This window comes from Littorina saxatilis, linkage group LG8 (genome assembly GCF_037325665.1).
Source record: "Littorina saxatilis isolate snail1 linkage group LG8, US_GU_Lsax_2.0, whole genome shotgun sequence".
Taxonomy (NCBI): Eukaryota; Metazoa; Mollusca; class Gastropoda; order Littorinimorpha; family Littorinidae; genus Littorina; species Littorina saxatilis.
This window is the reverse complement of record NC_090252.1, coordinates 4,071,712-4,087,023: the sequence shown is the minus strand read 5'-3', so window position 1 is coordinate 4,087,023 and position 15,312 is coordinate 4,071,712. Positions and strand designations below refer to the sequence as shown.

The 15,312-nt window shown below is 41.6% G+C and overlaps 1 protein-coding gene across 1 annotated transcript in view; it reads right to left on the bottom strand.

The window, feature by feature from the left end:
• Positions 1-4,005, bottom strand: part of LOC138972559 (uncharacterized) — a 35,784-nt gene extending 31,779 nt beyond the window's left edge. Inside the window, exons 1-3 of the mRNA XM_070345210.1 lie at positions 3,847-4,005; positions 2,559-2,654; positions 55-259 (exon numbers count right to left, since the gene is read on the bottom strand). Coding sequence (XP_070201311.1) covers positions 55-259; positions 2,559-2,654; positions 3,847-3,933 — 388 coding nt within the window. The 5' untranslated portion in view covers positions 3,934-4,005. The remainder of the gene's footprint in view (positions 1-54; positions 260-2,558; positions 2,655-3,846) is intronic.
• Positions 4,006-15,312: the final 11,307 nt, after the last annotated feature.

Here is a 15,312-nt window from a genome sequence, read left to right as displayed (position 1 = left end):
AGCTATGCTCCAGGTTTGGAAGTCGTGAAATAAAGGAGCAGAGCAGACACTCACCATCCACGGCCTCGAAGGTGTCCTTGATCACGTCGAAGCTGAGTCCCATGAGCAGGGCAGGGTTGTCACCGATAGCATCACAGGCACCGTCCATAGCGTTGCCTTGGTTATCAACACCGCGCTTGCCGCTGATAAGGGTGCAGTCAGGCCCCGACAGGTTGAGTGAGCAATTCTTCTTGACCCAGTTAACAGCCGCGCTAACACCCTACAAACACAGGGAAAACAGCCACGCTTTACACCGAAGTTAAAGCGAGTCCTATGTAATGCAGCGTCGTGACAAAATAGCCACTTCGTTCACTGACAGGAAAGCGAGTTCTATGTGATGCAACGTTGTGAGAAAACAGCCACTTCGTTCACTGAAAGAAAAGCGAGTCCTATGTAATGCAGCGTCGTGACAAAATAGCCACTTCGTTCACTGACAGGAAAGCGAGTTCTATGTGATGCAACGTTTAGAGGAGGAGTAGAGAGAGAGAGAGAGAGAGAGAGAGAGAGAGAGAGAGAGAGAGAGAGAGAGAGAGAGAGAGAGAGAGAGAGAGAGAGAGAGAGAGAGAGAGAGAGAGAGAGAGAGAGAAACTGAAACTGAAACTGAAACTGAAACTGAAACTGAACTTTATTACCAAAGGATAGAGGTTTTAGGCAAAGCCTAATCTTACAACCTGTCCCTTATACAAACACTTAATACAGACGCACATAATATAGATAGTAAAATTGACAAGGTTATTGTTACTTACAGACGTACATAATGTAAATAGTAATAAGAAAAGGGTTATGGTTTTGTATACACATTCAAAAATGGGAAAAACAATATAGTGTGGAAATTGCAGCATAGTTGCAATAATGCATTGCATATAAACATTTAAAACAACTAATAACAAAAGGGAGAAAACAAATGTGGGGAGGAATTGTCCCAATCATTCGCATGTACATCATTATCAATACATACATATAAAGAACAAATCAAAATACAAACATAACTTGACTAAATGTAAAAAGCACTAAAATATCAGACATGAAAAGTGTTCTATTTACCCATTAAGCGGGAATGAAACTGGCGCCTAAACGTTTTCACAGAAGAGGCATTTCGGAGGGGTATGGGTATGGAATTCCATAGAGACGCTCCTGAGAAGGCTAAACTTGACTTATACAAGTCTAGACGAGGGATGGGGGGAATCAGGTTCTGGGACCCATATCTTTTTGTGGCATGTCTGAAATGTGATTTTAAATATCCAGGAACATTATTGTTTAGCGTCAACTGATCTTTCAAGGGAAGGAAATTAAGGAGCTTTAATTTATCATCTGTTGGCTTATTTGACTCATGCAGAATTAGTTTTGCAGCACGGCGATGAAGAGAATTGAGTCGTTTGAGATGAACATCACTGCAGTTATCCCAAAGTGTTGAAGCAAAGTTGATATGGAGCATTATGTGGGCGTAATAAAACAACTTGAGTTCTTCCACATCGGCATAATGTCTTAATTTAGACAATAAGTACACATTTTTACTCAAGTGAGTTTGCCATTTCAAGTCTTGATCAACGGTAACCTCTAATAATTTATGCTCTTTAACTTGTTGCACTTGAGTTGAATCAATTGACAGTTGAAGCTGTAAGGGTTTTAATTGGTGTTTTTGTCTAGTTGTAATCACCATACTTTTCGTCTTTGAACAGGGTGAATAACCATTGCATTAGTGGTGCACCATTCTGTCATCTCATCTATACTTTTTTGAAGAGATTGGTTGACGGCTACCAAAGACTTCTGACTGGTGTGGATTGATGAATCATCCGCAAAGAACTCACATCTTACTTTCTCATCTGACACATGAAGAGGTAAATCATTTATATAAATACAGAACAATATAGGTCCTAATACAGACCCTTGAGGCACACCACTTTTGACAAAATCATTCGACGAAGTTTTACAGTTGATGAATACATAATTATTGTGTCCGTTTTGAAAGATATGATTCGAAGAAGGCACAATCAGAGTCATCTTTTAAGTAGCATTGTAATTTCTTTAATAATAAGGAGTGGTCTACAAGGTCAAAGGCTTTTTTAAAGTCCAAGAATAACGCTCCTGTTACTTCGGACTCATTAATAGCTGATAACCAAGTTTCACATAAAGAGCTGAGAGCAGTGTGGCATGAATGCTTTGAGCGAAATCCAGACTGAAATGGATGAAACAAATGAAACAGTAAATATTTCTGAATATGCTTCTCCAAAGGCTTAGATAAAACAGGTAAGAGGGAAATTGGTCGAAAGTTGTTAGAGAGAGAGAGAGAGAGAGAGAGAGAGAGAGAGAGAGAGAGAGAGAGAGAGAGAGAGAGAGAGAGAGAGAGAGAGAGAGAGAGAGAGAGAGAGTGAGAGAGGGAGAGAGAGAGGGAGAGAGTTTAAAAGAGAAAGAGAGGCAGACAAACAGATAGACAAACAGACGGACGGACAGACAGACAAGCAGACAGACAGATGGACGGACAGACAGACAGACAGACAGACAGACAGACATAGTAGTACCGTCCTGATCTTGTTAAAGAAGCTGCCCCAGCCGGCTTCAGACTGCGACACAAAGCTGGCCACCAGTAGCACAACGACAAAAGTTCCGCAACGCATCTGAAGAAAATAATACCATCAGTACCCGAAAGAAAACAAACCCCTGTATGAATAGGAAAATAAAGTATGTACAATACATTGGGGTGTGCACGTTAAAGATCCCACGATTGACAAAAGGGTCTTTCCTGGCAAAATTGTTTAGGCTTAAGATAACATGTCTGTGTCTTTCGTCCACCAAATACCCGTGTGACTTGGAATAATAGGCCCTTGAAAGGTAGATATGCGCCGAAATGGCAGCGATCTACTGGCCCAACAAATGCCATCTCACACGGCATTCTGTAAAGGGCCTAGAGCCATAGGGTTAGGCACTTAAAAATATCCAGTTATTATTACTATTATTATTAAAAATGAATAAAGTAGCCTACATTTGTCTCTGTGAAGCCTATTAAACACACACACACACACACACACACACACACACACACACACACACACACACACACACACACACACACACACACACACACACACACACACACGCACGCACACAAAAGACGTTCATACGTATCTGTTTCAAATGTTACACTCCTCCCATATTTTGATTAAAAAAATATTTGAATATACAAATAAATACACAAATTAAGGTTAGTAAGTATCATATTGTTTGTCATACAGACGGACAGACAGAGAGACAGACAGAGAGACAGACAGGCAGAGAAACAGACAGAGAGAGAAACAGACAGAGAGACATATAGACGACATAGAGACAGACAGACAGACAAACAGAGAAACAGACCGACAGAGAAACAGACCGACAGAGAAACAGACAGACAGAGAAACAGACAGACAGAGAAACAGACAAAGAAACAGACAGACCGAGAAACAGACAGACAGAGAAACAGACAGACAGAGAAACAGACCGACAGAGAAACAGACAGACAGAGGAACAGAGAGACAGACAGACAGAGAAACAGAGAAAAAGACAGACAGAGAAACAGAGAGGCAGACAGAGAAACAGACAGACAGAGAAAAAGAGAGACAGATTTAGAGAGAGACAGATAGAGAAACAGACAGAGAAACAGAGAGACAGACAGACAGAGAAACAAAGAAAAAGAATGACAGAGAGGCAGACAGACAGAGAAACAGACAGACAGAGAGACAGACAGACAGAGAAACATACAGACAAAGAAACAGACAGACAGAAACAGACAGATAGAGTGAAGACAGAGAAGACAGAGACATGATTCCTCACCTTGGAAGCTTGCTGTTCGCGTTCTGTAGAATCAAAATGGCGGAATGGAATCTGTAGAGCGGCTGAAGCGATGTGCCGGGTCTTCATTGACTGCAGTATTTATACATAGTCCCCATCAACCCACACTCTGTATCTTCTTTGTGTTTTGATTGGTGGTCCTCATGGGCTTTGTTAATCTTTTCAAATGACTTTGAAGTTAATTGTCTGAATTACTGTAATCATCAAAACAGTCAGGATCAGAAGTCTTGGTTGATGAATATCCATTAATCTTTCTGACCAATGGATGACTCTCTTTTTAGTTTATTGAATGGCGGTGTCACTTGAGAGACAAAAGCAATCAAGGATGAAAGCAGGACAATGTCACGGTCCATTGCCCAATCGGTGTCTGCTAATAAGCGTATCTATCACCTTCAAGTGCTAGAAAAACACTTTTTCAACTGCCTGGAATCAAACAAAATGTCCATACTATACTACCCGTCATAAAACAAACAAGGAAGATTTGTTTTAGGGCAGATATTTCTGATGAGGCTGTTGATTGTGAAACCAATGATATAAATGAAACAGACATTCATTCCCCTATCTTTTTCAGAAAACAGATTGAGGGGGGGGGGGGGGGGGGGGGGGGGGGCGGAAGGGGTGGGGGGGGGGGAGAGGCATCGAGAGACGTAACCATGGCTCCCCCCGGACACCCTGCCTAGAGGGTCCCGGGACCCCGACTTTGAACTTTTAGAGGGTCCATGGACCCTCCAAAACTCCAATAAGTGGGTCCATGGACCCTCCAAAACTCCACTAAGGGGGTCCATGGACCCTCCAAAACTCCAATAAGGAGTTTTGGAGGGTCCATGGATCCACTTATTGGAGTTTTAGAGGGTCCATGGACCCCCTTATTGGAGTTTTGGAGGGTCCATGGACCCCCTTATTGGAGTTTTGGAGGGTCCATGGACCCCCTTATTGGAGTTTTGGAGGGTCCATGGACCCCCTTATTGGAGTTTTGGAGGGTCCATGGACCCTCTTATTGGCGTTTTGGAGGGTCCATGGACCCACTTATTGGAGTTTTGGAGGGTCCATGGACCCACTTATTGGAGTTTTGGAGGGTCCATGGACCCACTTATTGGAGTTTTGGAGGGTCCATGGACCCACTTATTGGAGTTTTGGAGGGTCCATGGACCCACTTATTGGAGTTTTGGAGGGTCCATGGACCCACTTATTGGAGTTTTGGAGGGTCCATGGACCCACTTATTGGAGTTTTGGAGGGTCCATGGACCCACTTATTGGAGTTTTGGAGGGTCCATGGACCCACTTATTGGAGTTTTGGAGGGTCCATGGACCCACTTATTGGAGTTTTGGAGGGTCCATGGACCCACTTATTGGAGTTTTGGAGGGTCCATGGACCCACTTATTGGAGTTTTGGAGAGTCCAAAAATCCAGGGGCCCCAAAGCCCCCGATTTAATGCTTACATTTTGTAGTGTAATATGATGAGGTTTTTTGATCGGAATAGTCCAGACATGTCAACAACGACAACACGCACACCCTCTCAGATACACACACACGCTCTCAGATACACACACACGCTCTCAGATACACACACACGCTCTCAGATACACACACACGCTCTCAGATACACACACACGCTCTCAGATACACACACACGCTCTCAGATACACACACACGCTCTCAGATACACACACACGCACGTACGCAAGCATGGCACTGGTGCATGCACTTAGCTGACGACTACAGTCTGAAATTGTTACCTACGATACGCACGAGAACTGACATTTAGTGCGTCCCGGGACCCGCTGTTTGTATGTTTAGTGCGTCACGGGACCCCCTATATAAATTTCTAGTGCGTATAGGACGCAGGGAAGCGCAGTTTGGGGAGCCCTGCGTAACTAAACATTCGTTCAGTTAAACGGGATGGTCTGATTAATTACTAGATCGTGTTACCGTTCCAAAACACTACAGACAAGTGTTACCGTTCCTAGACACTACAGACAAGTGTTACCGTTCCTAGACACTACAGACAAGTGTTACCGTTCCTAAACACTACAGACAAGTGTTACCGTTCCTAAACACTACAGACAAGTGTTACCGTTCCTAAACACTACAGACAAGTGTTACCGTTCCTAAACACTACAGACAAGTGTTACCGTTCCTAAACACTACAGACAAGTGTTACCGTTCCTAAACACTACAGACAAGTGTTACCGTTCCTAGACACTACAGACAAGTGTTACCGTTCCTAAACACTACAGACAAGTGTTACCGTTCCAAAACACTACAGACAAGTGTTTTCCAAAAGAGTCCAATACACATTCATCTTTTGACTGTATCGACAGTCCCTCGTGCAGGCATCAAAGAACTGACAGTGTGTCTGACAATCCGGTAATGAAAGTAATTATTCCTTTACAGAACTAAACGGCTTCAAAGGTGAATTGACAGTATCTGTTCCTTTTGCGTTGTATCATTTCTACCAGTGACGAATTTGATATTTAGGTTTTGCAGCTGTACGGAAAACTTTGAACTAAACAAAAACAGCAAAACAAGTCGCGCGAAGCGAAATTAATACATTAGTCAATGTGTCGAACTCACACTATGCAATTGGACGCAATGCACCCGCCTGTGATAGCTTGAAGTGACAAGCCAGTGTAGCGAAGTAGCGCAGAGTGCTTAGAGGAATATTGTACTTTTACTTATTCTTTTTAACTTTCTGAGCTTTTTAATCCAAACATAACATACCTGTGGGGTTTTGAGATCAGGAAATGATAAAGAATCGGGTGAAATCCTTTTTGGATCGATTACTACAAGTTTAATTTTAATGAGAATGTTGCTATTTTGAATGACCAAACTCAATAAATGGATTGTTCACTTCCAAGCTGAAATGCAATCCCATAGTCCGGGCTTTGTCGAAGATTGCTTGACCAAAATGTCAATCAATTTAATGGTGACTATATACTTGGAACCTGTCGGTGAGGAGGGTATCACCGCAACAGTTGTCTACATTCTTATGTACCCGTGTTCGCATGTTTGGTTTTGATTACGTGTCTGCAAGAGAAAGTAGATATTTTAAGAAAGGAAAAAAATCTCCAATGGCGGCCATCACTGATATTTTATTGATATCTACTTCCTCTACTGTTCAGCATTTAACAGGGGTGTTCTGGAACCCAGGAACCGCCCTCGTTTGTTTGTTTGTCGATTGGTCGTCTCGACTGGCTGCTAAAACAAGGATGTATAACATATCTTGATATCATTAATTTCACTTTGCTGTTTCAATGAACATTGCATGAGGATTTGTAAACGGACAAATGTTCGGCTGGCAACACCAACAAGAAGAAGAAGAAGAAAGAGAAGAAGAAGGATTAATGTTCTTCTTCTTCTTCTCTCTCTCCCCCACCCCCCTTTTTACGTAGAGGGGGAATCGAGACGAGGGTCGTGGTGTATGTGTGTGTGTGTGTCTGTCTCTCTGTCTGTCTGTCTGTGCGTGTGTGTGTGTAGAGCGATTCAGACCAAACTACTGGACCGATCTTTATGAAATTTGACATGAGAGTTTCTGGGAATGATATCCCCGGATTTTGTTTTCTTTCTTTCGATAAATACCTTTGATGACGTCATATCCGGCCTTTTGTAAAAGTTGAGGCGGCACTGTCACACCCTCAATTTTTAATCAAATTGGTTGAAATTTTGGCCAAGCAATCTTCGACGAAGGCCGGACTTCGGTATTGCATTTCAGCTTGGTGGCTTAAAAATTAATTAATGACTTTGGTCATTAAAAATCTGAAAATTGTAAAAAAGAATAATTTGTTTTTAAAACGATCCAAATTTACGTTCATCTTATTCTTCATCATTTTCTGATTTCAAAACTTATATTCGGATTAAAAACAAGCTCTGAAAATTAAAAATATAAAAATTATTATTAAAATAAAATTTCCGAAATCGATTTAAAAACAATTTCATCTTATTTCTTGTGGGTTCCTGATTCCAAAAACATATAGATGTGATATGTTTGGATTAAAAACACGCTCAGAAAGTTAAAAAGAATAGAGATAAAGAAAAGCGTGCTATCCTTCTCAGCGCAACTACTACCCCGCTCTTCTTGTCAATTTCACTGCCTTTGCATCGAGCGGTGGACTGACGATGCTACGAGTATACGCTCTTGCTGTAAAAATGCAGTGAGTTCAGTTTCATTCTGTTAGTTCGACAGCTTGACTAAATGTTGTAATTTCGCCTTACGCGACTTGTTTTTTTGTGTGCCGTGGTAGGTGGGTTTTTTTGCAGAGGGGTTTCTACAGCTGCAAAAACTAAATATCATATTTGTCACTGTTAGAAATAATAGAGTGAAAAAAGAACAGATACTGTCAATTAACCTCTGAAGCCGTTTAGTTCTTTAAAGGAATAATTACTGTCACGATCGGGTGACAGAGACCAAGAAAGTGTCACTCGGTGGAGTGCCTGTTCTTGGTCGATTATGATAGAAAGCGCCTGTACGTGATATTGGGCTACAGCAGAGTTTGCTGACAGTGCTCAACGAGCACGGATGTTTCGTAGCGCACGAGTTTCACAGTGGGTTTTTTTTTGCTGTCATAGGGCTGACGGTTTTTCGCTGACAGCGCGCACGGGATTTTCAGGGATTGAGTTTCTCGTGTCTTTTTTCTGCTTGGGAGGCAGAATTGTGTATAGCTGGACTGGTTTTGTGACAAGGTCAGTCACGTGTTATTGGCTAGGTTGTCTGACAGAGACACAAGGACGGCGCACTTGACACCCAGCGGCAGAAGGGGAAGGATCTAATACACAGTTTCTAGAGTATGATGGATTTTCACCGAATATTATATTCGGCACTCTAGGGGAACTTCCACTAGTTATTTCTTTCTCACTGCCACATATTTTGCTGAGGACAAGTCGTCAACTTTCCTTCGTCGTGCGATGGCTTTCGCATAAGGATTCGACAAGGGGTTCTGGACGTTGTTGTCACTGTTGACGAACAGAGGCTGTTCCAGGGAGGAGGCGGACTTTGCTTCCTTGAGAGTGTTACAATCATAGGCTTTTGAGGTAATAAATCATTATTTAACGCTGTTGATGAGTCTGTGTTGTGGAATGAAATACTCTCTGTTGTTCTTTCCAGGTTAGCGCATAATTTACTCTCTGTGACGCTAAAATACTAATCTGTATATGGTTTTTGCAGATAGGGAGAGAAGGACGGAAAATGGCTGTTTTGTTGTTGTAAAAAGTCCGTTTTGTGCAGGCCCACGTGCTCGATGAGGTATTTAAAGATGACACGTTTTAAGGTGGTGGGTGAGGGGTAGCAGACATGTTTAGTGCACCGATGCTTTCTGTTTGCAGCCTTCGTTTCGTTTCGTTTCGGTTTCCTGTAACTGCTGCACGGCTGCCTTTGGCGGGACACTGCTAGCTGCAGACGTTGGAGCTGGGACCTGAGGAAGCTACGCAAACCGGCTAACCAGCAGACCGGCTAACCAGCGAACCGGCTAACCAGCAAACCGGCTAACCAGCAACCCGGCTAACCAGCATACCGGCTAACCAGCATACAGAAAGAAAGCTAAGTGCACCGTGTCTTACGCACCCCGTTGACCACCGTTGTCTTTTCTTATCTGTGATTTCATTGGAGTAGTGACAACGTGGGGTGTGTGACCCCTGCATGAACTAGAGCTTTTTGAACAGAACATTCTCATTTGACTGTATTTACACGGGATCAGCGTGTTGCTATAATTGGCTCACGTAAGTGTAGCCTATGCGATGGTAAACTTTGTCTGTCTGTGCGTGCGTGCGTATGTATGTATGTGTGTATGTCTGTGGTAGAAACTTTAACATTTTTGGCTAAACACCGAAATACTCATTTCACGTGGTTAATTTTCAAGCACCATCTTCAAATTATTGAAGCAATGATCAACATTGTGTCGGCATGTGTGTAGTTAAAGCGTGTATCCAAAGAAAACGGGTGGTGGGGGGTTTTGAAGGGGTACAAGCAGTTGACTGATTTGTGTCGTGTTTGGCATGTAGACGGCAGGTCAGGTGTCAAGATCAGGTCAGGGGTCGCGCGAAGGATTGTGGTCCAGTTCTCACCTCGCCGATTCGCCGGGGAAGACGATTTCATGTTGTTCGGTTTCTAAGCTCCAGAAAAGTAAATAAAGAAGATACCAAAGGGAGAATTCCTACAATTTGATCTGCACAGCGTGTTTCCAATGTCCACGCGAGGAAGAGCTGTCGAAAGCGCGGCAGTCAGTGTCGATCTTGCAGCCGTATCCCGGTAAGTTCAGAGACAGATCTAGTGTCTCCCACTCTGATAACGTGTCACCTACTGTTAATCCGTTTTGTTTTAATTTCTTTTTATTTCAGCAGACACGGATGTCAAACACAGTGCTAGGCAGTCACCTCTAGTGAAATGAGTTGATCTAAAGTGCCTGTAATGTTTGGATGTCTTTGCTCGTGGTTCGATTTATGTGAATTTCAAGACTTGCAGTAGAGTCTCAAGTTAAGTTTACTCTGCCCGAAAAAAACTGTCCACCATTTACTTGAACATGCAGATATAAGGAAACGGAATGAATCTGTTCTCAAAGTCAAAATGATCACGATTTTTTCCTCAGATTCAAAACATGCACTGTCATGGTTTTGTCTGTACAATTTAGTAAGTCTTAAGTACTTTGCAACAACTTCCTTGAACGTGAAAGACAGTTTTTGAATGCTAGATCTGTATCGCGTTTCATTCCAGACTCGATCCTCTCTTTGATTGTAGATCTACTGTTTGCTGTTTACGCACTATCATATGATTCGCTATGTAACGTTTGGTAAGCTTACCTTGCCACAGCTTTCTTGTCTTTGTTGGCATTTCTGGCTGTGTTGACCGTCAGAATTATTTTAAGAACCAGGCTGCTGCAGTCGACATGTTTCGCATATTGTAGGGTTACCATGCTGCATAGGTAAAGTGGCTTGTATAACCTGACTATTCTGTTTCAAAACACTGTTTATATTTGTGTAGGTTGTAGTCATCATAACTAATCGCATTTTGCCATTTGTTTCAGAAAGGAGGTTAACCTACAACAAGATCGACGCTATGTCAAATATATGCCTCAGCCACATGAAGACTTCCGAATTTAGATCTACTCGGCATGGTGACAAGTCTTGATGAAAAGTATAGGACTGAGGACAGCAGTGGAAAAAGTGCCCACATGGCAGGTACCTAACCTATTACCCTAGTCATTTTATCTGTTTGCCTTCTTTTGAAAATTATACATGGAGTTGATATGATGCGTTAGTTTTAACTGTGTGTGTGTGTGTGTGCGTGTGTGTGTGTGTGTGTGTGTGTGTGTGTGTTTGTGTGTGTGTGTTACGGAGTGAGTGAGTTTGTGTTATGTTACTGTTTGTTGATTTCTTACGGGAGCCTTGAAGGCTTCGCCTCTTGTTTTCTATATACTACTGGCATTTTGTCAGTGACCACGGGGTTTTTTTTGTGTTGAGAACGTAAAAGGAACATATTTTGAGTGAAGGCTCGAGGGAGGTGGCGAGTTTATACATAAACAGGCGTCTGAAACTTATACTTTTGTTGACTCTATTTAATTGTATGACTGCGAGAGTGGATCGTGGTGTGGTTAGTTAATTAGTAGTAATTAACCGGTTCATAATCACCTTAAGTGATATATTGAAACGTGACAATTACTTTCATTACACGATTGACAAACACGGTCAATCATTTAATGTCTGAGGGCCTTTTGATACAGTCAAAAGATATGTCTGCCGTGTGCTGACAAAACCGAGTAAGTCCATTTTTGTCAAAAATGATATTTTTTGTTCATCAAAAAGAAGAAATCAATGCGCATCTTTTGTGTTAATTTCTACTTTTTAGAGTGCTAAGATAAGCAGATATGAACAGGTAAGTCCACAACCAAAAACAACTTTTTAAGTGTGCATGAATGTTTTGACAAAACCAAGTAAGTCCAAGGGTTTCCCAATTTTCGTATAATGGTAGTTTCAAAATTCTTTTAGAGACTCATACAGAAAAGACGTCATTTTAAGTTTAGAACTCACAAATGACATCATTTAAAGTTTAGAACACAGAAACGACATCATTTAAAGTTTAGAACACACATATTGACGTCATTCGATAAGGCGAGACATAATGACGTCACCTTATGACGTTTTATTTCAAACATTTTTCTTCTCTATATGATTCTTCTTACGATCTTTGTCTCCCTCTCTCCCTCCCTCCCTCCCTTCCTCCCTCCATCTCTCTCTCTATCCCTCCCTACCTCTCTCGCTATCTCCCTCCCTCTTCCTCCCTCTCTCAATTTCCCTCCTTCCATCATTCTTTCTATCCCTCCCTACCTCTCTCGCTATCTCTCTCCCTCTTCCTCCCTCTCTCAATTTCCCTCCCTCCATCATTTTCTCTATCCCCCCTTCCCTTTCGCTCTCTCCTCCTCCCTCTCTTCCCTCATCCCTCTCTCCCTACCGCCAACAATCGACTTTTCTCTACCTCCCTCCTTCCCTCTCTCTCCCTCCCCTCTGTCCCTCCATCCCACTCTCTTTCTCTCCCTCCCTCCCCCTCTCTCTCCCTCCTACTCTCTTCCTCCCTCCTTATCTCCCTCCCTATATCTCACTCCCTCCCTCCTTTCTCTCTCTCCCTCCATATTGGACGACAATATTGAGTGCATTTGGATTGAAGTAAAAAACTGTAAATCCTCGCCTCTGCTCATAGGTTATATATATCGTAACCCTGCCGAAACGTCGATTTGGTCAGAATATTTCATTCAGATGATGGATAAAGTCAAATCACGCAATAAAGATATTGTATTGCTTGGAGATTTTAATATTAATCTGAATAAGCCTCAAACAGTATGGAATTCAACAACAACTTTATTAGGTCTTCATCAACTGGTTCTGAACCCAACAAGAATAACAGACACAACTGCAACTCTTATTGATCACATATATACTGATAATAAGAAGATTGTTTCTAATGTGTATGTGTCCAATTCCAGTATTAGCGATCATATGCCTATTTTTTGTTCGGTCTCTATGCGCTTGCCTAAATCAGGACCAAAAGGCCACACGACCATAGAATACAGAAGTTTTAGACATTTTGATGAGTCTGCATTTTTTCGTGATCTTAGTGAAGCTCCATTTCAGAGCGTTTTTAATTTCAGTCTTGCAGATGATGCTTTTGATCAATTGTATAGCATTTTAAGCACAATTATAGATAAACACGTGCCCCTGCGTCAGCATAGAGTAAAACATGCCAGACTTCCGCCTTGGTTAACATCAGATATTATAGAGGCGATGGCTCTGAGATTATTTCAAGGAAAATAAGATGACAGACGAATATAAACAGCAGAGGAATGAGGTGTTAAACCGTGTGAGACAATCCAAAACTGGTTACTTTGATAAATTAATTTCCGATAAGAAAGATACTGCAACAATTTGGCGGGCAGTAAATGAAATCCTTGATAAATCTAGGAAAAGGTCAACTGCTAATCTAACAAAACTATCTGCGGAAGAATTTAATAATCATTTTATATCTTTAGCGGATAAATTGAAGGCTTCTGTGGCAGAAACAAATTCTCGGGATAGAGATGACTGTTTTGAAAAATTGGACGAATTCTGTCAGCGGAACAGAATAAACAATGAAGCGTTTATCATTCCTCCGATTGCAGTTCATGAGGTCGGAACATTTATTGAAAACCTGGAGAATAAAAAGTCCATGGGTCCTGATAAAATACCCGTGAAGTTATTGAAGCTTTCTCTACCGTATATTGTGGATTCGCTCACGTTTGTATATAACCTTAGTATTGAGCAGAACTTTTTTCCGTCTAAATTGAAAAGCGCCAAAGTCATACCCCTTCCCAAATGTAAAGATCTCTCAGACCCAAGTAATTTTAGACCCATTTCTTTACTGCCTGTTTTGTCAAAACCATTAGAAAGGCATGTGCACAAGCATCTTCTTGCTTACATGGAAGAACAAAATTTGTTCCATCAGTTTCAATCCGGTTTTCGGTCCAAGCATTCTTGCCACACAGCTCTTACGTCTCTCTGCGAAGCTTGGCTGTCAGCAATGAACAAGTCTGAAGTTACAGGAGCATTGTTTTTGGACTTTAAGAAAGCATTTGACTTAGTCGATCATTCCATATTGCTGAAAAAATTACACTATTATTTGAGAAACGATTCGGTCTGTGACTTCTTTAAATCGTATCTTGCTGACCGGACACAGTATGTCACTCTACAATGCCAGAATTCGTCTACTGCACTAGTAAGACATGGCGTCCCTCAAGGGTCTATATTAGGACCTATTCTCTTTTGTATTTACGTTAATGATTTGCCTTTACATGTATCGGATGATAAAGTCAAATGCGAGTTTTTTGCAGACGATTCGTCTATCCATACCAGTAACACCTCGTTGGAATCAGTAAATTCTTCCCTGAAGAACACTTTGGACGAAGTTGCGAAATGGTGCACATCAAATGCCATGATACTGCACCCAGAAAAAACTAAAAGCATTGTTATTACCACAAGACAAAAGCATCAGCTAAGTCCTCTTAAATTACAACTGACCTTAGGTACAACTCAAATACAGCAAGTTAAAGAACACCGCATACTTGGTGTAACTGTTGATGAAGAAATGAAATGGCAAACACACATAAGCAACCTCTGCAAAGTGTTATCAAGGAATTTGTATTTGCTGTCAAAACTCAAACATTATGCGAAGTCTGAAACATTAAAAATGTTCGTTCATGCTCATATAATGCCTCATATTAATTTTGCTTCGACATTGTGGGATGGCTGCAGCGATGTTCACTTATTAAAACTCAATTCTTTGTACCGTCGTGCTGCAAAACTTATCCTGTATGAATCGCACATGTCTACAGAAATGAAGTTAAACATCCTTAATTTCCTTCCCCTAAAAACCCACCTTGCATACAATAAGGCTGTCTTTATGTATAAAGTAGTTCATGGCGATGTGCCCAGTTATGTGCAATCCCATTTTACACATGTTACGAAGAGGTATGGGTCTCAAAATTTACTTCCTCCAATTCCTCGTATAGATCTTTATAAATCCAGCTTAGCTTTTTCAGGATCATCTCTGTGGAATTCTTTGCCAATAGAAATCAAACGATCCGCATCATTAAAGGCCTTTAAAAGGCAGTTGCACACACATTTGAGCACACTATAAACTGCCCCTGCTGTCTAGTTTCCATTGTGTACTCGGATAATGTATGCAATGCTCTTAAGTGTTTTGTTTTTTATGTTTATACTCGACCATTATTTTGATGTTTTACTAGTTTAATACTTTGATTAGATACTGTTCCTTTTAGGTATGAAATGATAGCATGTGCTTGTGTGTAGATATGCGAGCGCACGCTCGCGCGCGCGAGCATGTGTGTGTGTATATGTGTGTGTGTGTGTGTGTGCATGTGTGTGTGCATGTGTGTGTGTGTGCATGTGTGTGTGTGCATGTGTGTGTGTGT